The sequence below is a fragment of the Pituophis catenifer genome, unplaced genomic scaffold (assembly GCF_029215685.1).
Source record: "Pituophis catenifer annectens isolate HBS135680 unplaced genomic scaffold, rPitCat1.0.hap2 SCAF_4, whole genome shotgun sequence".
Lineage (NCBI taxonomy): Eukaryota > Metazoa > Chordata > Lepidosauria > Squamata > Colubridae > Pituophis > Pituophis catenifer.
The window spans coordinates 115,235,016-115,262,324 of record NW_027256884.1 but is presented as its reverse complement, the minus strand read 5'-3'; the positions used below and the strand labels follow the sequence as shown (position 1 = coordinate 115,262,324).

At 39.5% G+C, this 27,309-nt stretch overlaps 1 protein-coding gene across 1 annotated transcript; it reads right to left on the bottom strand.

Annotated features, from left to right (window-relative positions):
- Positions 1-1,918: 1,918 nt before the first annotated feature.
- Positions 1,919-14,133, bottom strand: LOC139316264 (interstitial collagenase-like). Its single transcript, XM_070942884.1, has 10 exons — positions 14,026-14,133; positions 13,075-13,319; positions 10,604-10,752; positions 10,362-10,490; positions 9,321-9,482; positions 8,290-8,407; positions 7,715-7,848; positions 4,927-5,083; positions 2,969-3,072; positions 1,919-2,022 (listed from the first exon to the last, which is right to left on the bottom strand). Exons 1-10 carry the CDS (start codon positions 14,131-14,133, stop codon positions 1,919-1,921), a joined length of 1,410 nt encoding a protein of 469 aa, XP_070798985.1.
- Between the last annotated feature and the right edge of the window lie 13,176 nt (positions 14,134-27,309).

Genomic DNA, 27,309 nt, shown 5'->3' with positions numbered 1-27,309 from the left:
CCTTCCTGTTCTGTGTGACAGATGGCTTGTCTCCCTGCTTTTGATGGGACAGGCCTGTTTGTCTCTGTTCCTTGTTTTTGCAATAGTCAGATTTGGTCCCATGTTTTGTCACTGGTGTGAGAACTAGATCTATATAAAGGGAGGACAACATGAAGCCACCCTGCTCATGGGACATGGAATTGATAAATAAATAAGGTCAATAACATCCTTTTTCTCCACATAATCATTAAAGCTCTGAAAGGCCCTGCGTCCCCAAATGAAGTAGAGTGAGAATGAGGTAGAATAGAATAGAGTAGAATAACAGAGTTGGAAGGGACCTTGGAAGTCTTCTAGTCCAACCGCCTGCTTAAGCAGGAAACCCCATACCACTTCAGACAAATGGTTATCCAACATCTTCTTAAAAACTTCCAATGTTGGAGTATTCACAACTTCTGGAGACAAATTGTTCCACTGATTAATTGTTCTAACTGTCAGGAAATTTCTCTTTAATTCTAAGATGCTTCTCTCCTTGATTAGTTTCCACCCATTGCTTCTTATCCTACCCTCAGGTGCTTTGGAGAATAGCTTGACTCCCTCTTCTTTGTGGCAGCCCCTGAGATATTGGAACACTGCTACCATGTTACCCCAGTCCTTTTTTTCATTAAACTACACATACCCAATTCCTGCAACTGTTCTTTATATGTTTTAGCCTTGAGTCCCCTTGAGTCCCCTGAGGTAGGATGAGAATGAGGTAGAAAAACAGAAAGGCCTTCCCAAAGGCAAGAAAGCATTCAGAAAATATGAAGATAATTTGATCAGTATTGGAAAACTGCTTTCATATGGTACCACAGAAACTCTGAGATTATATGTAAACAGTCACTAGAAGTCATCACTGAATTGATGGCACTTTTGTCTTGTAGCTGTTTATATTCTTCTAAAAATGCTTGCCCTACACAGAATGTCGTGTTGCATCTCTAAAAGTCTGTAGAGATTCAGTAAAGAAAAAACAAGAAAGTCCAGTTGCCTCCTGAAAAAATTGCATCTCTAAAGATACCTGACAAGTACTGATTGATAAGAGTCTGGTCTAATCCAGAATTTTTACCTTCCCAATATTTCTATTTTTTCTAAAATACACTTTGGACATTATTGACACTTTCTTCCAGTAAGAGGCCTTCTTCCTACAGGCCTAAATGTACAGACTGAATTCTACAGGATTCATTGTGATGTGGAAATAATAGTGATATAATGCGTATTATTATGGAGTCCATAGTATAAAGTACGTAGTATATGAGGTACACTGCAGAATATTTTAGTTACGTTTTTATCCTGAAAGTCAGGATGGCTGAAAGTCTCATTCATAAATGTACTTCATCATTGGATGACTGTGCTATGAAAATGTGTTGCCAGAAATTTTTACATCTGTGACTAATATTATACATCAAACAGCAAATGTGAATTTCTCATATTGCCTCACATGCAGTGAAGTGAATTAACATTTTCAGTGGTGATCTGTGACTTCTCAGATCAATTCATGGTAAATGAAGTGTTTTATAGGTGGAAGTTAATATGGTTAAATATTATTTCTTTCTCTCTTTTTTTGTGCTTTAGGCTAATTTAGCCAGCACCTTATAAATTTCTTAAATTAGTTACTCCGGAGTACAGCAATGTAATTCTTGTGTAATACTGTAGTAATATTTGCATGCGTTCAAACAAATGAAGCAATCACCATATCTTTCACAATAAATAGTTTATTCAATGAGCAGCATAGATTACATTTACATATTAGTGTTTAATGTAGTTAATCAGCCAAAGTTGCTTTACATTTATATTAAATACAAAACCACAAGTTATTACTGCATTCTCAGTCAAGCTTGTTAAATTCTGTGATGCCTGTAAATCAGAATTAGTTATAAACTCTAGGTAGCATTGATTAAATACTTTAACAGTTCAGCCAAGAATTGCTTCTTCGAATGGGCCGAACAATTCTTTCATTCTTAGGGTCAAACTGAAACACTTTTGTTCCTCGGAAGAAATAGATATATCCTGGGGGGAGAAAAAAAAGAAAGAAACATAAATAAAAAAACTGGGGTTTTTTTCAGACCTAAAGATAACTTTTTCTTTACAGATTTCTAATATGAATTTAAGAAGATTTGAGCTATTTAAGAAGATTTGAGTTCATACAAGATATTAAGCCACATGACAATGCACCATATGAATCCAATCAATTGTGATTTAGTCCTTAGATCTCGGCTGCTCGTATTTTATTTCACAAACTATGATTCAGCAGCAACATTTAGATTTAAGGCATGAATATAGCTACAGGCTTCATTTATTTTTATTTGCTGAATTAATAGATGATAGATGTTTTGTACACTTAACATTTTCTAGTCCTTAGCGTGCCACAAGTCTCATGTGATTTTTTTTAAAAATGAAGATAAAGTAAAAAATCCAAAATGGTTAAAGGAGTGTTACTAAGAACACAATCTAAAATGAAGGGCCTCCTAAATGCAGAAGGTTTAAAAGTTATAATGCCCAGTGCAGTGTGTAAACCCATTGTGTATGTTCTATTATACTGGGAAGAAAACGTTTATATATCTAAAGTTTATTGTCATTGTACGTATTTACACAGTATACCCATACAACGAAATTCACATAACACCCAGAGACCAAGCCCAACACACATGACAATCCCCAGACACCCCCCCACCCACCAAAATTCCCCACCCCTAAACTACCCAAACATCCACACAACAGACCAAATAATACTATCCAACAGCTCACTGATGGTGGCCCTTTAGTTCAATGTTGAACTAATTATAGCTCTGGGATAAAAACTAGACGTGTGCAATTATAGCTCTGGGATAAAAACTAGACGTGTGGTCCGAGTTTTAATTTAATAATGCTGATGATAATATAAATAAAAATTAAGTCAACCTGGATCCTAGATAAACCTTGTTTCTCTACCATAACAACTGAGTCGTTTACTTACCATTTTCATACAAAGCAGCATCAATTCTGGGTTTAATCCCTTTAAAATCTTGGGCTATGTTTCTAGGGTATCCTTTTTCCATGCTTTTTTCCATTTCATTGTATCTGAATGGAGATTACAAATGTCATTATTGAAATGCATTATAGAAGACTGTTTAATTAAAGGAAAAAGGATTCAAGTTGTAATGATCAATTGAAGAAATACAGGAAATGAAAATTTCCTCAACTCAACTCAAATTTTCTCTCTAAGGTAAAAAATTACTTTATGGGCATATCCATGAAGATTTCCCACTGCTGCCTTCTGTTTTTTTTTTTTTTTTTAACACTGCAGTTTATCTTACATTGCTGATATTGCTTGGACATCTCAAAGGCGGACCTGACCCTGAAAAGTTCCCATGCTGGATAAATTCACCCAGGTGTTCTCAAAAACTACTTGCAAATTTTGGATGTTTAGTTGTTGTAGTACTTTTAAAGAAGGTGCAGAGAATCAGTCACTTTCTGAGTCATGAAAACCTATCTCAGCTTCTGAATCATGAGGACAGCCACAAGCCAAAAAAGGCTGCCTGCCATGAAGAAATCAGCGGTGGGTTTCAGATATTGTTACCATTGGTTTGCCGTGTGCATGCATGCTTGGTTCACACGCTTGCGCACCTTCAGTGCATGCACCCAGCCTTCCATGCATGCACTTTGCTTGCATGTGTGCCTTCCACACATGTGCCCAGCGTCGAAAACATGGCTAAATAGGATGGCATAGCATCTCCTCTACCAGTTCGGGTGAACCAGTCTGAACCAACTGAATACCACCTCTGGAAGAAATGTGGGAAAAGTCCAGTTTAAAATGACTGGATTTAGTTCCCATTGAAGAGGTTAATCGTGCTTAAAGCGGATTTCAGTGGAAAATAAATTCATTTAACAGTCTTGAGTCCAATCTGGTATTTTTTTTTTCAAATGACAAAAATGACCTTGGGCGACACATTTGAATGGGACCTCTTTCCAAATCCCAGGGAGCCAGTCAAGATTGAGATTGTTATCCTGAGAACGGACTGGCAAATAGAAAACATTTGTTCTCCAGTCGCCTTTGTTTAATGCCATCATTGGAAGTGCCTCAAATGGAAGAAGAAATTGAGAAGGTTTTGTTTTGTTCCAAAATTAGGTATGAAGAATGGGCAAATCAGGGAATACCTGTCTCCATCTGTCGTGATCTTATTCAATTTGGATTTCCAGATTTAACCAAGTTGCATATCCAAATTCAGTTACTAAATCTGTTTGGACTCCAGAATCAAATAGGGAATTTTTTTTTCTCTACTCAGATGAGTTGAAAGCTCATGATTTTATTCTATTTGGGGTCTTTTTGCTTTGAAAAAAAAACAAACCCTAACCAAATTTCAACTGGATTGCCTTTAAATCAAATATTCAAGTAGAATATTCACACATTTGCATTTAAGCATTAAAAGAACCTTATGGGAAATATGCTTTGCTTTATATCATCAAATAATGTAAGCAGAACCGAAACATGAGAATCTCTAGCGCACGGGTGTCAAACTCGATTGCATCACGTGGTATATTGTGATCTATTGCAATGTTTTTTGCCTTTGCGGAGCCGGGATGGGCGTGGCCTGTGCATGACGCATCTGCCCCATGGGCAGCCAGTTTGACAGGCCTGCTCTAGCATGTTCTCTTTGGTTGTGTTCCTCCAGAATAGCAGCTGATTGGATCAGCAGCAGATGTTGCTAGTCAAAGAAAATCTATGTTATACTTTCATGCTCTCTTGATGTACAAGAGGCTTTGGGCTTGGATCACAATGCATACTCACCATCTTGCAGTTTTTGACCTCTTTTGATTACCAATACACTATTATAGACTACATTTCCATTATATATTGCTTCCTAAAGATTAATACTTTAAGACTAACAACATTGTAAGCAAGTCATATTAAGATTGCAGAACGCTGATCCATACCTCCAATATTTGTTCCCAATGAAAAAATAGGTCTTCCCAGTTTCCGAATCGCTGAATGCAGCATCAATTTTCTTCACATTTCTTGGTAATCCCAATCTGTAAATACTTTGAGCCTGGCCAATGACATCATATCCACTTAGAACCCAATATTTGTTTCCTAAAAAGAGAAGAAGTAATATTAGACGTAGTTATATTTCTTGAGACTCTAGGCCAGGAGGTGTCAAACCTGTGGCGTCATGTTGTCACCACGTGATGTATCACAACTTTTTCCCCCTTCGCGAAACCAGGGGTGGGCGTGGCCAGTGCATGACGCATCTGGGCCGTGGGCTGTCAGTTTGACACCTCAGCTCTAGACTTTCCCCAAGTTTGGTTAAGAAAAACATTATTTCAATATTGAAAGAATCATCACTTCTGAGCCTTGTCATGTTTCCCACTGTTATATGCAGCATCTGGAGAAACTGGATACTGGTTTTAAAAGAAAGATGGAGCTTTTTTAGATGCTTAAAATTCTACATGTGGGCATTCATAGCTCAGGGGTCTGTGTGTCTATTGATAGCAATAAATACTTGTTAGTAAAGAAGGGAAATCCTTTGTTCTCTGAGGATTTGACACCATCCTAATTTTTTAAAACATGAACAAGTGGCAGCTGTAGGATGTTGGGATCTGGCTTAGATCTTTCCAGCAGGCTGAAATGCAGTTCTCATTGGCAGCAGAGCCATCTTGATAAAATACAGAGAAAAACCAGAAGAGAAGCTGGAAAATTAGGCAGAGGGAGGCCAGGACAAGACAAGAACTGAGTTATCTGCCTTCCAGTCACGCTAAACAGATGCCAGCACGAAGTCAGACTAGGCTATGAGTTAGTTCTGAATAATTTGTTCGGTGGTGGCACAGTGGTTAGAGTGCAGTAACAGATTAACAGAGTTGGAAGGGACCTTATAGGTCATCTAGTCCAACCCCCCGCTCAAGCAGGAGACCCTACACCATTTCTGACAAATGGCAGTCCAATCTCCTCTTGAAAGTCTCAAGTGATGAAGCTCCCCCAACTTCCGAAGGCAACTTCTGTTTCATCAGTTGATTGTTCTCACTGTCAGAAAGTTCCTTCTCATTTCTAGGTTGAATTTCTCCTTGGTCAGTTTCTATCCATTATTCCTTGTTTGGCCTTTAGGTGCTTTGGAAAATAGCTTGACCCCCTCCTCTCTGTGGCAGCCCCTCAAATATTGGAACACTGCTATCATGTCTCCCTGGTCCTTCTCTTCACTAGACTAGCCATGCTCAGTGCATGTAATCGTTCTTCATATGTTTTAGTTTCCAGTCCCCTAATCATCCTGGTTGCTCTCCTCTGCACTTTTTCTAGAGTCTCAACATTTTTTTTTATAGTGTGGTGACCAAAACTGGATGTAGTACTCTAGGTGTGGTCTTACTAGGGCTTTACTTCTGCTGATCACCTGCCAGCAGTTTGGCAGATCGAATCTCACCAGGCTCAAGGTTGACTCAGCTTTCCATCCTTCCGAGGTCAGTAAAATGAGGACCCAGATTGTTGGGGGCAATACTCTGTAAACTGCTTAGAGAGGGCTTAAAGCACTGTGAAGCGGTATGTAAGTCTAAGTGCTATTGCTATTGCTATTTATCAACTGGGAAGAATTCAGTCAGTGTAGAAAACCATAATGTGAGATATGTGTGTGTGTTTCAGGTTTGGCTTAATATGATCAATGAAGCCAGTTATTGGGGTGTATGGCTTAGCATAAGCCAGTGTTTCTTAACATGTAGTTCTATAACCATTGCAGGTTCCATTCCCATATGACCCTATCAAAGGTCCACCAAACCAAAATAATTTCCCATCCTTTAAAAAAATAATACAGTTTTAAAATACACACTCTGCTACAAAGACGTTCCTTGAGGATGGGCGCCAGCCAGGGGTGAAATCAAGCAGGTTCTGACAGGTTCTGGAGAAATTTTGAGCAGTTCGGAGAACCGGCAAATACCACCTCTGGCTAGCCCCAGAGTGAGGTGGGAATGGAGATTTTGCAATATCCTTCCCCCAGGAGTGGGGAGGGAATGGGGACTTTGCAGTATCCTTCCCCCAGGAGTGGGGTGGGAATGGAGTTTTTGCAATATCCTTCCTCCAGGAGTGGGGAGGGAATGGGGATTTTGCAGTATCCTTCCCCCAGGAGTGGGGAGGGAATGGAGATTTTGCAATATCCTTCCTCCAGGAGTGGGGAGGGAATGGGGACTTTGCAGTATCCTTCCCCCAGGAGTGGGGAGGGAATGGGGACTTTGCAGTATCCTTCCCCTGCCATGCCCACCAAGCCACACCCACAGAACTGGTAGTAAAAAAAATTGGATTTCACCACTGGCTCCAGCACAAGTCTGAAAACTCAGAAAATAAAACCTCTCATCCTGGTTTACCAACCTAGATTAGATCTTGCAATATAATCCTGGGACATGTATATTTTTGCCTTCATTTGTCACAGCCCATCAAACAAGTTTGAGAACTAGTAGCAGCAGTGAAGGCATCATTTTTAATTGTTAATAGGATTAAATATTGATAAATACAACACACATAAAAAAAAGCTCTTTTGGGGTCTCCTGTAATTTTTAAATGTGGAAAGAGGTCCTAAGAGAAGAACATTTAAGAAACGTGAGAATAACCTAAAAAGAAAGATTAACAAAGTAGACATTGGTATATTGAACAAAGGATGCCCCTTCTTTCCTAACAACTCTTTTTTCCTTATGGTAAGAGCAAGTCTCGTTAAATTTATAAGGAAATCAAAGCATTTTCATTACTCACCTTTAAAAATTAAAACGTTATCTTTCTCAAAGTTCTCATAAGCGGCATCGAAACTGGAAGGCAGAGTTGGCCAGAAAAGAGAAATGAAATACAATTCCACATTGGACAGCTGAGGGTGCTTACGCCAAAAGTGCCTAATAGTAAAACAGAAGTGGCATATTACCAAATGTGGCATCTTTTCAAAGAGGGAAAAAATTAGCTGGAGTTCCATATCTTAATAATATAAGGCAGGGGTACCAAACTCAAGGCCCATAATCTGGATCTGGCCCACGGGGTGCTTAGATCTGGCCTGTGGGGCTGCATTGGAAACAGCGAAGGACCAGCCTATGGTGCCTCTGTGTGGCCTGCCCGGGCTCTGTTTTTCCTGGCAGAGGGCCTCAATAGGTGACATCAAGCTGGCCATATCCCATGGCCATACCCCATGGCCATGCCCCCCCCACTCCCCCAAGGTCAGACACAACCCTGATGCGGCCCTCAATGAAATTGAGTTTGACACCCCTGATATAAGGGTCATATCCTGTTTATTGGGAAAATATTACTCAAACGATAAGAAGTATTTTAAAAACGCAACTTACCTGTCCTTAAAGAACAAATATTCTCCACGCATGGTGGTAACAGCATCAAAAGTAGTCTTAGCAGAGCATGCTTCTGGTGTAGAGGGTCCTGTTGGTTGTATTGGGCTTTCTGATTTTCCTAAATAATAATAAAAAATGATATGGAAGCTATTAAGTAGATATTAAAAACAGCTGTAATTATCAAGATTTGCTACCTTAATCACTGGTGGGATTCAGCCAGTTTGCACCACTTCGGGAGAACCGGTTGTTAACTTTCTGAGCAGTTTGGCAAACTGGTTGTTGGAAGAAATCATTAGGGCAGAGAACCAGTTGTTAAATTACTTGAATCCCACCACTGACCTTAATGTTAGTGTTTGGAGTAGTACGAATTCAAATGTGACTTTGCTAGTAGTGGGGAATTTTAGCTATAATGAAATTAATTATTACACTATTTTAAGGAATATACCTGGGAAGAATATGTTAGTTCCAAGGTATCCAAAATTTTTCTTTTGGAAATCTTACTTAAATGAATAGGAGCTTGCAGTTAGCAGTGCTTGTACTGCTTGGCAAATATTTATTTACATTTGGTAATCAAGTTGCAAAATAGCAATAACACTTAGACCTATATACCGCTTCACAGTGCTTTACAGCCCTCTCTAAACAGTTTACAGAGTCAGCCTATTGGCCCCAACCAGTCGTGGTATTCAGCCGGTTTTATCCGGTTTGGGCAAACCAGTAGTGGTGGCTGTGGGAGGCTCTGCCCACCTGACCGGATGTCATCATGTCCCATTTTTGACTCTCTGTGCGCACACTCACATTTGTGAACCGGTAGCGAAGGTAAGTGAATACCACTCCTGGCCCCAACAATTGGGGTCCTCATTTTACCAATCTCGGAAGGATGGAAGGCTGAGTCAACCTTGAGCCGATCGAACTCCTGGCAACGAGTCTGCAATACTGCATTCTAATCACTGTGCCACTAATGCTCACCAAGGCATGCTTTCTAGTCTAAGGACATCCCATTCAATTTAGGATTTGATTTCTCTTGGCCTTACCGTAAATGGCTTGAATGCCATTGATATCATCCTGCGGAAGACGAAATAATTTTGGCGCCGTGTAGGAGTAGTTAGGAAACATCAAGGCCCCAACATCCGTGGAATGAGACAGACCCAACGAATGGCCAAACTCATGAGCAGCAACAAGAAATAGGTTGCGGCCTAGAGGGAAAAAATGAAAAAGAAAATCCTTTTTAAAGAAAGCAACAAGAAATTCACAACTGATCTACTTCTCCTTCATATTAAAAAAAAAAAAATCAAAATTCAGCATTTAGCATTTAAAGAAAAAGGAATATTCCCATCTAGGTTTAGTAATCATAGTTGACAGGGAAGGAGAAGGGCTTGGTTCCCTCCCATGAGTTGTATAGGTAATTAAAGCATATTTCATTCATCTTTTTGTATGTAAACTTCATTTCCATTGCTTGCAACAGAATAAAGTCACTGCAATAGAGAAGGCAGTGTGGGTTGGGAGATAAATCTGAAGACTTGAGGAGATGGGAAAGGAAAAACTAAAACCCTTCTTTATGGAGGGGAAGCTATGCAGGATTTGAAACAGAATTGGGTCTAATTTCTGTACCATTCAGCCTGCTCAGTTACTGCCAACTACTTGCGATAACTACTGGTTTACAGTTTAAATAAATAAAATAAATTCCCAGTTCATTCTGGTTCTTCGAGATTGTAGCAGTGGTTTAATTCAATTTTTTTTACTACCGGTTCTGTGGGCGTGGCTTGGTGGGCATGGTGTGGCTTGGTGGGCATGGCAGGGGAAGGATATTGCAAAATCTCCATTCCCACCCCACTCTGGGGCCAGCCAGAGGTGGTATTTGCCAGTTCTCCGAACTACTCAAAATTTCCGCTACCAGTTCTCCAGCACCTGTCAGAACCTGCTGAATTTCACCCCTGGATCGTAGCCTATATTGGGGAAGATGTCAGATATTTCCAGGTCTATCATCTCATTTGGCTGCATCTGTAGATAAATTTCAGGTGCTTATATCCTTGCATAATCTACATGTTTACAGTTCAAGAATGATTTTGACATACCTCTTGGGCCATCTTTTGTCCAAAATTCTTCTTCATCAAAATGAGCATCTCCACCAATGTGTTTCCCTGGTTGAAAAGCATGTGCCAGGATTCCATCAGGGCCATCAAATGGAGAATTGTCACCATGGTCTAAATGTAGATGTAGTAAGAAGTTCAATTAGGCAATTTATTTATTTATTTATTTTGCTTATACAGTGGTCCCTGAAGCTAGGCTCAGCTCAGGGCTAAACCTATGTGGTTACCTCTGGTATGGAAAGAGATCATGATATCGGCTTCACCATCATAGATTCTTGTGAAAGTTAGAGGTGACACGTTGCTCCAGACTTCAAATGCTTTTCTGATGGCTTCATCTGTATCAGATTGAGGCATATCTGAAGTGTAGCTTACAATCCTATGAAATGAAAGAGGAGTAAATTATTAGGCAGCCACAAGAGTGGTCTAACTAAACCAGTATTGGAGATACCGAGTCACAGCAGCTTTCCAGGATTCCAGAGTTATCTCAGTCCTGTCTGAGCCTGCAGGAAAGGAATCTTTTACACCAGGGGTGTCAACCTCGCGTCATCACAGTATCATCACATGATGTATCGGGACTTTTTCCCCCTTTGCTAAACTGGGCATGGCCAGCATGTGACGCATCTGTCCCATGGGCTGCGAGTTTGACAGCTCTGTTTTACACAGAAAGCAATGCTTTTTTATTGAATCAAACATTTATTTTATGTATATCCCACCTTTATTATTTTTACAAATAACTCAAGGGGTTGAATGTATCCAACACATCTTCCTCCTCCTGTTTTCCCCAGATAATAACCCTGTGAGGTGAATTGTGCTGAGAGAGAATAACTGGCCCCAAACTAGCCAGCTTTCATGGCTAAGATAGGATTTGAATTCATTCATGGTTTCCAACGTTCTAATCTGTTGCTTTAACCACTAGACCGAAGTGACTCAAATGGAAATTAATCATATTAAATGGAGTCTGGGAAGGCCTTAGCAAAATTTCTCTTCACAAGGGCTTAAAGTAATATGCTTCTTTCCAAATAACAACAACAACAATATCAACAATATAACAATATAACAATATAACTGGAGCCTGAGTGGCGTAGGAGGCTAATGCCTCCTACTAAGGCAGCATTTAACATCCAGCTGCCTGCAATTATTGCGAGTTCAAATCTCACCAGGCTCAAGGTCGACTCAGCCTTCCATCCTTTCTAAGGTGGGTAAAATGAGGACCCGGTTTGTGGGGGCAATAAGCTGACTTTGTATAAAATATACAAAAGTATGAAGGCTATTGCTTAACGCATTGTAAGCCGCCCTGAGTCTCCAGAGAAGGGCGGCATATAAAAATAAATTAAAAATAAAAATAAACAACATCATATATTTTAAGAAAATACTTGATCGATACCTAGGATGCTGGCAGCAACCCGTATCAACCATCAGTGCCAGTTAATAATATTTGTGGTACATTTTTAAATGTTCAGTTGACTGAATTTCATGTTTAATGAATAAAGTAAATAACAACAACAACAACAACAACACATCAAGAAATTGCAGCTTCCTGCAATAACACCAGCGGAACTGCAAAAAACTGCTCTACTCGGAACATCATATATTTTAAGAAGATATTTGGTTGATACCTAGGACACTGGCAGCAACCCGTATCAACCATTAGCACCAGTCAATCGTATTTGTGACACATTTTTAAATGTTCAGTTGACTGAATTTCATGTTTAATGAATAAAAGAGATAATAATAATAATAATAATAATAATAATAATAATAATAATAATAATAATAATAATAATAATAATAATAATAATAATGGCAGACCTAACAATGATTTGGATCCCAGTGAGCAGAAAGGATCTCTTTTTAACTTTTGGGATTCTGATTTAATTTGCTGCTCTGAAGTTTCTCTTTGGGTTTCTTTTTTTAAAAAAACAACGAATACTAAATTAAAAGTGATTTGTTGCAAAAGTTGCTTCTTTTCCAGCCACAAGGTGGGGTTTTTTTTGAGATTCTGCTGGATGTGATGGCCCCCATCTTCTTCCAGCTCAATCGATGTTAAAGCTTTTAGTTTGACTGATAAACATTCTCTGATTTCAGAAAGTAAATACTGTTTGTCAGAGAGAGGCCAGGCTGATCCCTGGTATACTAAACAGGATTCTGCTTCTGAACATCTCCTAGTCTTAAACAGGTCTTTGAAAATGCAAAATGCGCTATAAAATAAGAAAGTTCGGAAAACATTAATCGAAATTTCTCATCACTAAATGGACTGGATGCTAAGACTAATCAAACCCAGCAGTGAAATCCTCCCGGTTGTATTCGGCTTCCTGAACTGGTAGTGCCGGCGACGGGAGGCTCCGTTCACCCTCCAGGATGTCATTACGTCCCAGTTTTTTACCATCTATGCAAGCGCAGAAGGTTCTGCAGATGCGCAGAAGAGGCGTGCACATTCATAGTGCGTGCACACTCCCGCGCACTCCCATTCCCGAACGGTAACGAAGATAAGTGGATTTCACCACTGATCAAACCTCATATTTTGTTTTGATGCATTTTGAAGTTCAAAAAAGGGAAGATGGCAATCATGTGACATACACATGAAAGGGGCGAGGATTCAATCATGTGATTGACTTTTTGTCTCCCCCTCCCCCGATACCCCTACCTGTATGTTAAGCTGATACCTGGTTTTATTTTTTAAGTACCATAATCTTTTTACCTGTAGGTAATACTGGTTTTCTCCCATTTAGGATTGCCATCTGAAAGAACAAATGACCCCAAGTCAGGTACACCACATCTGGGCTTCTTCATCACTGCCAAAGTTTTCAGGTCAGGCTTTCCAGTCACTTTCAGGCCAAAAAATTCTTGCATTTTTTTGAGATCTTTAGTCAAGATTTCATTTTCATCCATACGGATCTTAGGGCTTCTCTCATCGTTGGATTGGTAGAAGGTCTTTAAGTATTTCTGATAGGAAACAAAAATAAAGTTACTCAGAATTTAAAAAAAAATAAAATAAATTAAAACGAAAAGAAACCAAGCGAGGGAAATTTTGATGGACTTCTATAATTCTCAGATCCTTCCTGTGGACGGATCTGATGTCCATGTGGATGGGTCTGATGTCCATGTGGACATTAATAACATAAAATCATACCCAGCATATCCAACAATCATTCTATAGCTTTGGGGAAGTCCATGAAGATTCTTCCCATAAATTTGAAGATTAAAGTCCCGAAAAATAGAGCTTACTTTTTTTTTTAAACAAAATGAACCCCTAAAGAGATTTAGCCTTTTTTAATGATGGTGCAAGCTTAAGGACAGACTGTTTTATAGAAATGGACCCTAACCCAGTGGTGGGATTTAGCCAATTCGCACCACTTCGGGAGAACCGGTTGTTAACTTTCTGAACAGTTTGGCAAACTGGTTGTTGGAAGAAATCATTAGGGCAGAGAACCGGTTGTTAAATTACTTGAATCCCACCACTGCCCTAACCTTAAATAACTACACTTTTACTACGAGGCATAGTAAAAAGATGAGACACATCTCACGAGACACGAAGGTAAATCTGATATCAATAGGGGGAAAAACTAGTCCAGGAGAGAAAAGTTAAAATGAGAGTTCAGTAAAGTTAGAGTTCAGCTAAAATTTCAGCAATTTTTGAATGTATATTTACCTTCACTAAATCCATGTCAGCATCATTGATCGGTGAATCCACTGGAGTGGCAAAAGCCGATAAGTTGCAGGCGAGAAACAGGAACACCCAAACTGAGAGTCCTGTCATAGTTAAAATCACTGCAGACACTTTCTGTCCTATAAAATATTTATTTCCTTTGAATGTTTCTGGGTTTCGACCATCCTCAGTTTATATAGGAGTTGAACACTTATCTCTGTTCTGACTCATTAGCCTCTGATTGGCAATCAGGGAAAGACTCATCCATGAGCAATAACATTTTCACAACTCCTTGGGCTAATTTAAAAAAAGGAAGAGCCCCCCCCCAGTTATGAGAACATACTCAAATAGTAATGCTTAGCATTATCTTCACCTTACACAGGTCTCACCACTGAAGGTTAAAAATCAAAATAAAGACAGAATTTGCAAGAAAGAAGGATGTTCCTGGGGTGTGCATCCCATGTAGTCTGTTGGTCTTTCAAAGATATCTACTCCTGGGAAACCCTTATTTTACTGACATTTAGGTTGAGTTTAGAAAGGAGGAAGATATGTACAAAACCCCGTAACTAGTCAGAGAATCCTGGAGTTGGAATAGGTCACTGAGGCCATAGAGTCCAGCCCTTTGCTCAGTACAAAAATCCAAAATATTTGAGACAGATGGTTTACTAATCTTTGTTTGAATCTACTACTTTTCTGGGCAATATTATTCTATACTTTAGTTTAGGAATGTTAAAAAATCTTCCAAGAGAATTCATGTTCCTCTTTTTGCTGCCACCTCACTTCAATTTATAATTAATTACTGTTCCAAGATGTTTATCACAAGTACTAGGAGTTTAATACGGTAAGATATGTTGTCATATAACTGCATTTATGATTCTTTATGATTCGCACGTATTCTGAATGGTTTTTATCCCAGAGCTATAATTGCACTCAACAATGAACTAAAGGGCCACCATCAGTGAGCTGTTGGACAGCATAAGTTGGTCTGTTGTGTGGATGTTTGGGTGGTTTAGGGGTGGGGAATTTGTGGTGGGTGGGAGTGTGTTTGGGGATTGTTATGTGTGTTGGACCTGGTCTTTGGGTGTTAAGTGAATTTCGTTGTATGGGTATACTGTGTATACACGTACAATGACAATAAAGTTATTATTATTATTTTTTCCTAAATGAAGAACTTTGCATGTATCTCTGTTAAATGATATTCTACACATCTCAACCAATTGTTTTTAAATTTATTTCTATATTGTTTTATATGATTCCCTTTACTGTTTCCACTTAAGGATTTAATTAGTGCATTGAAAAAAAGATCCCAGGATCGAACCTTGTGGATACCACTCAATGCTTCATTTGAGTTTGATCCTTCTTCGACCCAGATTCTTGATCCAGTCTTTGAGCCTATTATGAATCCACTTAATTGGTAATCTACCTTAACTCACTAGCAAATCAGAACTTTGTGGAGTTGCTTTGTCCCAAGGTCATGTGATCACCTTTTGTGATTTTTTTTCTGACAAGCAATGGGGAAGCCAGATTCACTTAACAACCATATTACTAAATTAACAACTGCAATGATTCACTTAAGAACTGTTAAGTGAAAAGTCATAAAATGAGACAAAACCCACTTAATAACTGTCTTGTTTAACAACATAAGGTTTGGGCTCAATTGTGGTTGTAAGTTGAGAATTACCTACGTAACATTTTCATCATGTAGGGAATTTAGCTAATAAAAAAAATGAAATTAGATCTGTCTGACAATATCCAACAGACTGTTTTTGTGTCCTCCAGAATCTCCCTTCCACCCACACTTTGAAGACAGGGAAAACGTTTGTTCTCCTTGAGTCATCTGGCACTTCAAAATGATTTCTCAAACGTAATTCATAAAAGTTCAGCCAGATCATCATCTAGTTTCAGTACCCTAAAATTATGAGAGCCACTTTCCTTCAGTCATTTTAAAGAATTGGTCCTGAAACTGAGAGATCATGAATTGTAATCCCACTTTAGCTACCAGCCACCCATTTGAATCAGATGGTCTCTCTAACCTAAGAAGAGCTCCATTTCTGAGTGAGATGGATGGCATTTACATTTAATTAATAAAATAAAACAGAAGGCAAGAGGAAACCACTTCTAAAACTTTGTCAAAACAAACAAACAAAGGAACTTGTCTGGGCATTTATTAGGAGTCAAGACTGACTTAGAAGTCTTGATAAGGTGCACTTTATCTGATCTTAGCTTTGAAACTAATTTACAGTAAATGTATTTTCCCTGACCGGTGTAAGGTTCAGACTTTCCCCCATAATGTCAGACAACATTTTGACTCTTGAACGTGATTTTCATGAGACAAAAGGAAGGTGCTAAAGGGAAACTTTTTAAAATGGTGTTTATGATTTATTTATTTATCACATTGGTTTGCTGTCAATCTTGTCACAAGATGACTCTGGGCAGTTTATAAGATTAAAAACAGTAAATATATATATCAGGGATGGCGAACCTATGGCACGCGTGCCCAAAGTGGCACATGAAGCCATGTCGCCCAGCATGCATGGCCTTGCCTGTTTGCCTTCCGGGTTTCTGGTGTGCATGTGTATGCAATGATCAGCTGCCCTTTGTGAGCACGGCAGTGCCGAAAACCAGTGTGCGCATGTGTGCCAACCAGCTGATTGTCGGGTGCGCATGCGCGCCAGAACGCAGAAGTTTGGCTTTTCTGGAATGTGATCCCATCGCACGTGTGCAGTGCCAAAAACTGGCCTGCGCATGTGTTCTGTCTAGCTGATCATCGGGCGTGCATGCGTGCTAGAACCCGGAAGTATGGCTTTTCCAGAGCGCAGCCCCAATGAGCCGACATTTCCGTGTGACCTTTTCAGCACTCGGTGCCGAAAAAATTCACCCTCACTGATATATATCTATACACACACACATACTAAAACTACAAATTATGTTTAAAGATGGGGAGGCGGAGCAGATGCACAGGGGAGGAGGTGAGGTGTATTATTGTTGGCCCATCAATCACTTCCAGTGTGATATTTCCCCATTGGGGCTCCAGGCTCTGGCAGAAGATCAGGAGAATGCGACTCAATCTTACCTCATGGGGCAAGATCAGTGGTGGGTTTCAACATTTTTTACTACTGGTTCTGTGAGTATGGCTTGGTGGGCATGGCATGGCTTGGTGGGCATGGCAGAAGAAGGATACTGTAAAATCTCCATTCTCATCCCACTCCAGGGGAAGGTTACTGCAAAATCCCCATTTCCTCCCAATCAGCTGGGACTCGGGAGGCAGAAAATAGATAGGGGCAGGGCCAGTCAGAGGTGGTATTTACCGGTTCTCCAAACTACTCAAAATTTCTGCTACCAGTTCTCCAGAACAGGTCAGAACCTGCTGAAACCCACCTCTGGGCAAGATGTTCCAAAGGGCAGGAGTGATGGCAGAGAAGGCTCTTTTCCTGGACCTTGCCAGCTGGTATTCCCTGACCAACAGAGTCTGTGACACACCTCCTCTCCTGGCACTGGTGAAGAGTGCTTGTCCCATTAGGGTGAGATGGTTCCTCAAATAACCTGAACTCATGTCATTACCTTTAAAGGTAATAACCAATAGCATGAATTGCAAACAACCATTACAGTACTATTTTATTTGATCGTTATCCTATGGATATTAGGGTTAAGAAAGTGAAGAATCTTATTTTGAATAAGATTATGTGTTGGGCATGAAAACCACTTCTTTGAAGTAATGAATGTTAATGACTCCATCTTAATAACATATTGTGTGTGATTCCTTGTTTTTTTGGGGGTGGTGGTGGTAAATCTAGTACTCCAAGAAACAAGGCAAAATCACTATTTAAGGACATGTTTTTAAATAATGTGTTGAAATCTGTCTTCTAATTTCCTTCCTTCTTTTGGCATCTCATTGTTGGACTGCTTTAGTTTTTCCACTAGTAACCCAGTTGGTGCTTTTGAGCTGTATTTCTGCAAGGTGGCACAGTTGAGCTTATTTTCCTTTTCTGTTTTCTCTGTAGTGTTTCATTTTTTCTTGATTGAAAAAGCCACTGTGGAAAAGTTGCTTGGTATTTAGTTGAAACATGGGAAGCCAGAGAGACTGCAGACCATTAAAGTGAAAAGGATAGGACATTCAAAAGTAAAGGAAATGGAAGAACTACATATTCCAAGTGTGAGAATTTTTAGAAATGGGCAAGAAATGCAGTTTTCCCTCCATTCAGTTATTGTCAGCCCTGAAGTGAATCTGGCTGAGGCCATCTTTGAGGCTTCAGGGTTACCACAAAGCAGAAGAAGAGACAGGGAGGGGGAAAAATAAATAGCTGGGGTTTGTAATCAAAACAAAAAGTTTTCCTGTGGGAACCAAGGACAGCCCAACAGGTGGCTGGGGAGAGGAGAAGTGGAGCAACCAAGCAACCAGCCAGTACCTCTATTGGACAATGTGACTGATGACTTGGGGGAAGGGGGAACTTTTTCACTTTTTTAATTAGGAGAAAACTGTGCGGACTTTCAGAGTCGGTTTTCATCAGTTGTGCCAATATGATGTATCCAATAAATTGTTCTTTGAGGAATCTACCTGCCTCAGAGTTCTACTTTCTATGGGTGCATTACTTGGAATGCTGACAGTTATGTGAGAATAGAAACATGGAGATGATGATGATGATGATGATGATGATGATGATGATGATGATGATTTCAATTTATATGCTACCTGACTCTCAGTGACTCTGGGATGATGATGATTTTGTCATAGTACTCAACCTATAAGTAAAGCTCTGTGAGAGTAATTTGCCTGACAAGGGCATTCTCTCAACAGCTTCAGATCTGATAGAAGAGAATATTTGTAGCGCAGGGATGCACAATGATGTCTTTGGTGCTCTCTGAGATTGATCATTTTCTTGCAGATGTTTGCAGTGCATTGATGGTGTTACCCAGTATGGTAAGGAAATGTCTGCAAGAAAACGACCAAGCTCAGAGAGCACAAGGACCCCACAGCTTTACATCTTCATTTTCCATTAATTGTTCTGTAGCAAAGTTTTATATTTTACTCAGAATCAGGAAAGTTTATTCAGATCTCAAGGCTGATCTACATAAAGCACATTACAATAGACCAAACAAGTGTAAATTAAGACATTGTAGGAGATGATCAGGCTGAGCCCGAGGAAGGAGTCAAACACATCATCAGCCTTGAGCCAAGAGATCAAAGTCTAGCCCACTTTGAATTCCATTGACTCTTATCTACCGCCAATTTGTTTTGACTGGTAAAAGGTCAGATTCTTATAGAGAGCTTAAGCTTGCAATAAACCTATATATTCTTTTGAATTGTTTGGGTTTCCTGATTTCCTGCACTTGACAGGCATGAGTTATTTCTGCATTAACAATTAGCAACTGGTGTGCAATTTGGGGACCTCCTGGATTTAAAGCTCCTGTTCAAGGAGCAAGTGGCAAGTTCAACTAGCGGAACCTTTATTTTCTTAAGCAATTGCACCTTTCATGGATTGGGAGGCCCCACGGTCACTCATGCCTTGGTTACTTCTGTTTGAACTACTGCAATGCACTATATACCTTGAAGTCTACCCACAAGGTACAACTGGTCCAGAATGCAATGGAACATGTAGTGTTGGGTGTCCCTAGATTTTTATAAATTACATCCTTGTTGTATGTGCTGCACTAGCTCCCAGTTTTCTTCTGGGTGTAATTAAAGCTATTGATATAAAGCCTAACATAGTATGGGACTTGGTATTTGATTAATTGAATCACATTTTTTCAGGTATTACCCAGGTTTTCTTAGGTTACTTTGCCCTGCATCACTTGTAGCTCAAAAACCAAATGCAATCTCAGCTGAAATATAGTTATGCAAACCCTGAGATATTATCAGAAACCTGTGATTAAAAAACTTAGGAAACTTCTTTTATTAGCAAAATGGTTTTTTTTTCTTTCCACGTAACTTTTAGAATGCCTTCTTTCTCTAGAGCAGAGCTGTCAAACTTGCGTTTTCACATTGTCATCACATGACGTATCACAACTTTTCCCCCTTTCATTAAACCAGGGGTAGCCGTGGCCAGTGTGTGACGCATCCGATTCGGTTACTTCAGTGACTCCATCCAGCCACCTCGTTCTCTGTTGTCCCCTTCTTCTTTTGCCCGCAATCTTTCCCAGCATTAGGACGGGCCACGAGTTTGACACCCCTGCTGTAGAGTACCCTACCTGGGCTGCAGTGATGATCCGGATGACCATTAGATGACAACAACATTACATTTTTGTTGCTGTTAGTTGCAAAATTGTGCTCGACCCATTGCGACCCCATGGACAATGTTCCTCCAGGCCTTCCTGTCTTCTACCATTCTCTGGAGTCCATTTAAGCTCACACCAACTGCTTCAGTGACTCCATCTAGCCATCACGTTCTCTGGAGTCCCTTTCTTCTTTTGCCCTCAATCTTTTCCAGCATTAGGCTCTTCTCCAGTGAGTCCTTTTCTCCTTAGGTGGCCCAAGTATTTGAGTTTCACATAAGCCAGCCAAACTCTTTGGTTGCCATTTGATGATCATCTAAATATTTGCAGCCCAAGTGTGCCATCTACCCAGAGAGTTTTTTTTTTCACTAAAATGTTGCTTAGTGTCAAAAATGGCAGCACTGGGTATAAATGTTAGATATTAAAACATTAGAAACATTCACATTTTCTTTATTAAAAAATAAATTGATAATGATTCATATGTGTCGTCAAGTTGGCACTGACTCTTAGTGACTACATAGATTGATCTTCTCCAGGATGATCTATTTCAACTTGTCCTTTTGGGTCTGCCAATAGCACACCCATCACTGCTGTAATTGAACCCATTAACCTGTGTGTGTGTGTGTGTGTGTGTGTGTGTGTGTGTGTGTGTGTGTGTGTGACTTAAGAAATTATTTTTATGGCCCTTTCTGAAAGGGGCTTCTGCTTCCTTTACATCAAAGTATGGTAAACCTATTTCCTCCTGGTATTACAATGATTCATGTGGATTTGCATTTGGAAGATCATAGTAAACCATTAGCAAGCTTATTCTATATGGAAGTTCTTGCTTTTTCATGGCTAGTGTTAATTTTCTTTTGTGGGGAATTGCTGGCTCTTGATTCCTCCTTCATCAGTGAGCCTCTAGGCAAGCTACATTAGCTGGTAAGATACCGAATAGTGCATCGTTGTTGTTGTTAGTTGCGAAGTCGTCTCCAACCCATCGTGACCCCATGGACAACGTTCCTCCAGGCCTTCCTGTCGTCTATCATCCTCTGGAGCCCATTTAATCTTATGCCTATTACTTCAGTGACTCCATCCAGCCACCTTGTTCTCTGTCGTCCCCTTCTTCTTTTGCCCGCAATCTTTCCCAGCATTAGGCTCTTCTCCAGTGAGTCCTTCCTTCTTATTAGGTGGCCAAAATATTTGAGTTTCATCTTCAGGATCTGGCCTTCTAAAGAGCAGTCAGGGTTGATCTCCTCTAGGACTGACCAGTTTGATCACCTTGCAGTCCAAGGGACTCTCAGGAGTCTTCTCCAGCACCATAGTTCAAAGGCCTCAATTCTTTGGCGCTCAGCCTTCCTTATGGTCCAACTTTCGCATCCATACATTGCAACTGGAAAAACCAAAGTCTTGACTATACACACTTTTGTTGGCAGGGTGATATCTCTGCTTTTTAGTATGCTGTCTAGATTTGCCATAGCTTTCCTCCCCAGGAGCAAGCGTCTTTTAATTTCTTGGCTACAGTCCCCATCTGCGGTGATCTTGGAGAGCAGGAAAATAAAATCTGTCACTACCTCCATTTCTTCCCCATCTATTTGCCAGGAATTGAGAGGGCCGGATGCCATGATTTTAGTTTTCTTAATATTGAATTTCAAGCCAACTTTTGCACTCTCCTTTACCCACATCAAGAGGCTCTTTAGTTCCTCTTCACTTTCTGTCATTAGAGTGGTATCATCTGCATATCTGAGGTTGTTGATATTTCTCCTGGCAATCTTAATTCCAACTTTTGATTCATCTAGCCCCGTCTTTCTCATGATGTGCTCTGCATATAAGTTAAATAGGCAGGTATATATACTATATATACATATAGAATAATATAGAATAGTGCATAGTATCAAGAATCTCTTCTGATTGAAAGAAAATTTGAACCATCTATGAAGTTCAACACATTCACACAGCTGGACCACCAAGTCAATTTCCTCTAGACTTGTGTAATAAGAATCAAAAGCTATTCGTCATGACTGCCAGTATTCTGATTTATATGACTCCATTAGCAGCAAACTAACATTTCTTTTGGGTAAAGAAGACAGAACAGGATGTTTTGGGACAAAGGGAAGTGGCGATGTTGTGTTGAAATATCAGATAATGAGCTAGGATCTCATGACAACCTTAATTACCCTGTTTCTGGATATGGTTCATTTTTTAATTCCCCTTCCCCCATTCACTGACGTTTTACAAATAAATGAAAAGCTGTATATCTGTATTTGGACATCTCCTCTTCTGCCTTTCTGACTCAAAAGCTGACTTTCCATTATTTATAGCCATGTTTTCATTGCACGGGCATTGTTTTTTTCCATACATGTTCTTCCCCATATTTCCTAAGCCAAACTCTTTATGGACGCCAAACTCTTTTTAGCATTTTTAAACAGCCTATATTAAAACATCCTTTGAGACAGATTCCAGGGAAAAAAACTGTGCCCAGAACAGCACAGAAACTGGAGAAGTTCCACTTCAGGTGAATGCTTTATTTGAAAATCTTGTGAAAAGAATTTGTGTATATAGGTGTGTTACTGTATTATCTAAACCAGCTGTATAAACATTTCTAAGAGGCATGGGTCTAAGCACACTGACTCATTCTTCATTCGTCATTCTCTGTCTTTGTTCTTCATCGGGTTATCTGAACATATCATATTGAATATGACTAGACCTGTGATGCTGAACCTATGGCACGCATGCCCGAAGTGGCACATGGAGCCATGTTGCCTGGCACGTGCAGTGTCACCTCTTCCTCTTCTGGATTTCTGGTGCGCATGTCCACGTGATGATCAGATGGCCTTTATGCATGTGGCAGTTCCGGAAACTGGAAGTTTTCCGATGTGAGCATGCATGCCGGCCAGCTGATTGGCGCATGTGCATGCACGGCAGTAACCAGAAGACTTGCTGGCCAGCGCACATGCACGCGCTGGAAACCAGAAGTACCTTATCCGGTGCACGCATGCCCCCTGGGCAGCTCCTCTCCCTGGTCGCGGCCTTGACGAGTGCGCATGTGCACACAAAGTGCTCCCTTTTTGGCACTTGGTGCTGTGCACGTGTATGTGAGCTCCCTTTTCAGCACCCGGTGCCAAAACATTTCACCATCACTGAACTAGACCAATGAAAGATTATCATTTCTTCTTATTATAGGATGAGAGTCATATTAACCAATGGTAACTCTGAAAAAATCTGGATAGCACTTTTGAACAAAACATATTAGCCTGCAAAGATGCTGCCAGATTTCTTGTCAAGTTTCAAATTGCAGGTTTTTATACTGTCCTTCAAACAAATGTGAGTTGCTTCTTCCTAAAAGTCTCTTGCTCCACGCCTTGTATGTGTGTGTTGGTGAGGGAAATAGCAACTTCTCCTCCTTCCATAAATTCTTCTGGAGAAAAGAGCAAAGGATAGATGTGTCAAAAATAGGTTTGAAAAAAATTGGGTTTGCAAAGAAACATTTTCAAAGGAACTGAAAACGCTTATACTATTGGTCAAAGTTTAGGAGGAAATTCCTGTGGTTTGTTTTATTTGTTTGCAAATTTACCCTAAGCAATAATGTATAGTTTAAGATATTATGTAGCTTATTAATTAAACTATGTAGGGTCCTTGGTACTCTCTGTTTTCTTGCAGGCCTTTCATTTCCCAATTAGGTAGCATCATCAGTGCTAGAAGGAAATGAGATTCGCTGTCTCTTTACAAACTAGGGACTTGCCCTGTCAGTGTTGGTGGGAATGTAAACCATGGTTTAGCAAACTGAGTCACTGTTAAAAGTTAGTCATTATTTTCCCCACTTTTTGTAGCAAAACCAATGGCAAGCTACCTTCTTAAATTGTATTATAGCACTTAATATTTTTGGGGAAAAACATGCAACAAAAGAGGTATGCTTTCTAATTTCATTTTCTCAGCATCTTAATTAACAGTGAGAAAACTCCAAATTAGTAGAAGGTCAACTGACAAAGTTCCCATCTGCATGACAAGATTAAAATACTTATAATACTTTACTGCTCTGGAAAACAATGTCTGAATAGGAAACATAGAGATGATGAAAACAGAAATACATAATCCTATATCAAAGGCTTAAAAGCATATTTATGATAGCCTTAAAGCTGTCAATTTATTATAACTAAAATTAGCAGCTGAACATAGGTAACTTTCTAGGAAATATACTTCAGCTATTCAGTCAGATGTTGAAAACATTGCTGTATAAAATAGGAAAACCTTTCGTTATTCAGTGCATGCACTAATGAACAAAATCTTACTAATATATAATATGAAGGATTTCACAATTGTTTTTCCTTAATATTTCTTCCAGATTTGCACTGTGCATGTGGAGTTTCTAGAAAAAGGATCTCAATGTTAGTCTGTTGCAGGAAAAATCCTCACTGTTTTGTGACATCATAAAAATGAGCACATTTTATTAGAATACAAGAATTTGTAGAATAATTGCACATTTCATCAGATGAATAGAATGTTATCCTATGGGAAGAGTATATGCGCATATGACTGTGCAGATGGGAGTAAAGAGAAGGCAGGAAGAAGGAAAATGTAGCAATTGAGATTGAAATGATAAATTGTGTTATCTACATTCACAAAATAGTTATGACACAAAACAGTCTTGTACTGATGAACAGATTATTATACAAATCGCAATAAGAAAACTGACCTCGGGTCACTCCACAGTTAGTGAATTAGTCTGTATTTCAACCCTTTATTGATTCTAATTCAGTGAAATCTGCTACTGTGGCCATTTAGGGGATTAGATTAGACATGGGATGTTCCCGAGTGGACTAGTTTCTTAAGTCATTATACTTTTTATCTTTTTCTTCTACAAACTGATTTTTTTGGGACAATTTTTAAGGAGCAAAGTTAATTTATCACACACTCCCAGCATAGAAAAATGTCACCCCTGTACTAGAAGGCTCTTCTGTTGTTTACATAATACACCTGTAATCTGGTTGCCAATTCCTCCTGGTAGTCAAATACTCTAACTGTCCTGTAGTTTCCAGAAAACATCATTTTCGCCCACAGTTCTATCTAGAGAAGAAAGCGCTCGGATATGTATGTTTGAAGTCCTTTCTTTTCTGTTGAAGGAATGGCTGCCTATTTCTAATAAGCTTCAGCATGCCCTGGGAAGCTTCACTGGATGTGAATAATGTAAGAGCAGTGATGTAAGGGAAGTTCCCCTATCTTAGTAATGGCTTATAAACATATTGGACTGGACTGGAGAAATGACTATTTCTGAGAAATGTGAGAAAATAGAATGACTGAAGATTACATGCATCATCCTAGTAATTGCATGGAGGAACTAGTCTAAGAACGTGGTATAAACTTTAGATCCTAAATAAGCATTCATGATGATGCTTTCTTCATAGGTCTGGATCTTGTCAGTTATTTTAAATGGATACAGATACAGATTAACAGAGTTGGAAGGGACTTTGTAGGTCATCTAGTCCAACCCCCCACACAAGCAGACCCTACACCATTTTTGACAGATGGTAGTCCAGTCTCTTCTTGAAAGCTTCCAGTGATGAAGCCCCCACAATTTCCGAAGGCAAGCTGTTCTATTGGTTGAATGTTCTCACTGTCAGAAAATTTCTCCTTATTTCCAGGTTGAATCTCTCCTTGTTTAGTTTCCATCCATTATTCCTTGTCTGGCCTTCAGGTGCTTTGGAAAATAGCTTGACCCCTTCCTCTCTGTGACAGCCCAACAGATATTGGAACATTAATTATCATGTCTCCCCTGGTCCTTCTCTTCACTAGACTAGCCATGCCCAGTTCCCGTAACCCTTCACTGTGTGTTTTAGCCTCCAGTCCCCTAATCATCTTTGTTGCTCTTCTCTGCACTCTTTCCAGAGTCTCAACATCTTTTTTATAGTGTGGTGACCAAAACTGGATGCAGTACTTTAAGTGTGGTCTTAGTAAGGCTTTATAGAGTGGTACCTTCCTTGATCTTGATTGTTTCTTGATCTTGATCAATGCTTAAGTATTAGAGAAGGTCATAGCTTCAGTGATAGAGTTTAATGGTACATCAAAAGTACCCAGTTAAGATAGCCTGCAAAACCTCCATTCCCACCACACTCCAGGGAGGAGGATAATGCAAAATCTCCATTCCCACCCCACTCTGGGGCCAGCCAGAGGTGGTATTTTCTGGTTGTCTGAACTACTCAAAATTTCCGCTACTGGTTCTCCAGAACCTGTCAGAACCTGCTGAATAGCACCCCTGGAATATAAATTTAATGGTTAAGCTATTTTCCCACCAAATTTTGGCCATCTCACTATCCATCTTTACAGATCTATCTATCTATCTATCTATCTATCTATCTATCTATCTATCTATCTATCTATCATCTATCATGCTTTCCTCACTTGGTAGTGCAACAATAATATAATTAACATATTTGTTAGAGAAAGATAATACAATCCTACAACTAAAAAGGATAGTGTAAATAATTCATTTCAACCTTCAACTTAATCCAGGAAACCCAGCATTTCTCCATTGTTATTTGTCCCCCTTTGCTTTAATAACTAAAGCATGGAAAGGATCCCCAATCCAGATATTTAGTATTGGGTATTTGGAAAAAGGAAACAAATGAACAAATGTGCATCATTGGGTCACAATGAAAACTATCCCTTTTGTAGTTCTGTTGTGATGTGATGTCAAGCAAACACAATTTAGATGAAATTATGGCTTGGTGCAGAGAGCCATCCAAATGGCTGCATTGTGGAATTGTTCCTTTCAAGAATTTTCTAATATTCAACCAATCTCTACCTGTAAACCTGTATGGATGTAGCAGAAAAATTTCCGAAATTTCAAATCATGTTATAGATGCTTCCACTAAATTTCTCTTTCTCACCATAAATATCACACCAAAATGTACTTTATTGTTGAATAATCAAGTTGAATTGAACTAGTTAGGCCATATTTAGAATACTGCATCAAGTTTTGGTCACCATGATATAAAAAAAATTGTTGAGAATATAGAAAGTGCAGAGAAGAACAACAAAGATGATTAGGGGTCTGAAGCAGTGGTGGAATTCAAATTTTTTTACTATTGGTTCTGTGGCCGT

Bases quoted from the DNA above. Each gene is read 5' to 3' on its own strand.
- LOC139316264 (XM_070942884.1), bottom strand. From the start codon at position 14,133: ATGACAGGACTCTCAGTTTGGGTGTTCCTGTTTCTCGCCTGCAACTTA. The intron at 8,408-9,320 runs GTAAGGCCAAGA...ATTATTATTTAG, and splicing joins TGGCATTCAAGCCATTTACG to GAAAATCAGAAAGCCCAATA. The intron at 3,073-4,926 runs GTATGGATCAGC...ATCTCCATTCAG, and splicing joins ATTGGGAACAAATATTGGAG to ATACAATGAAATGGAAAAAA.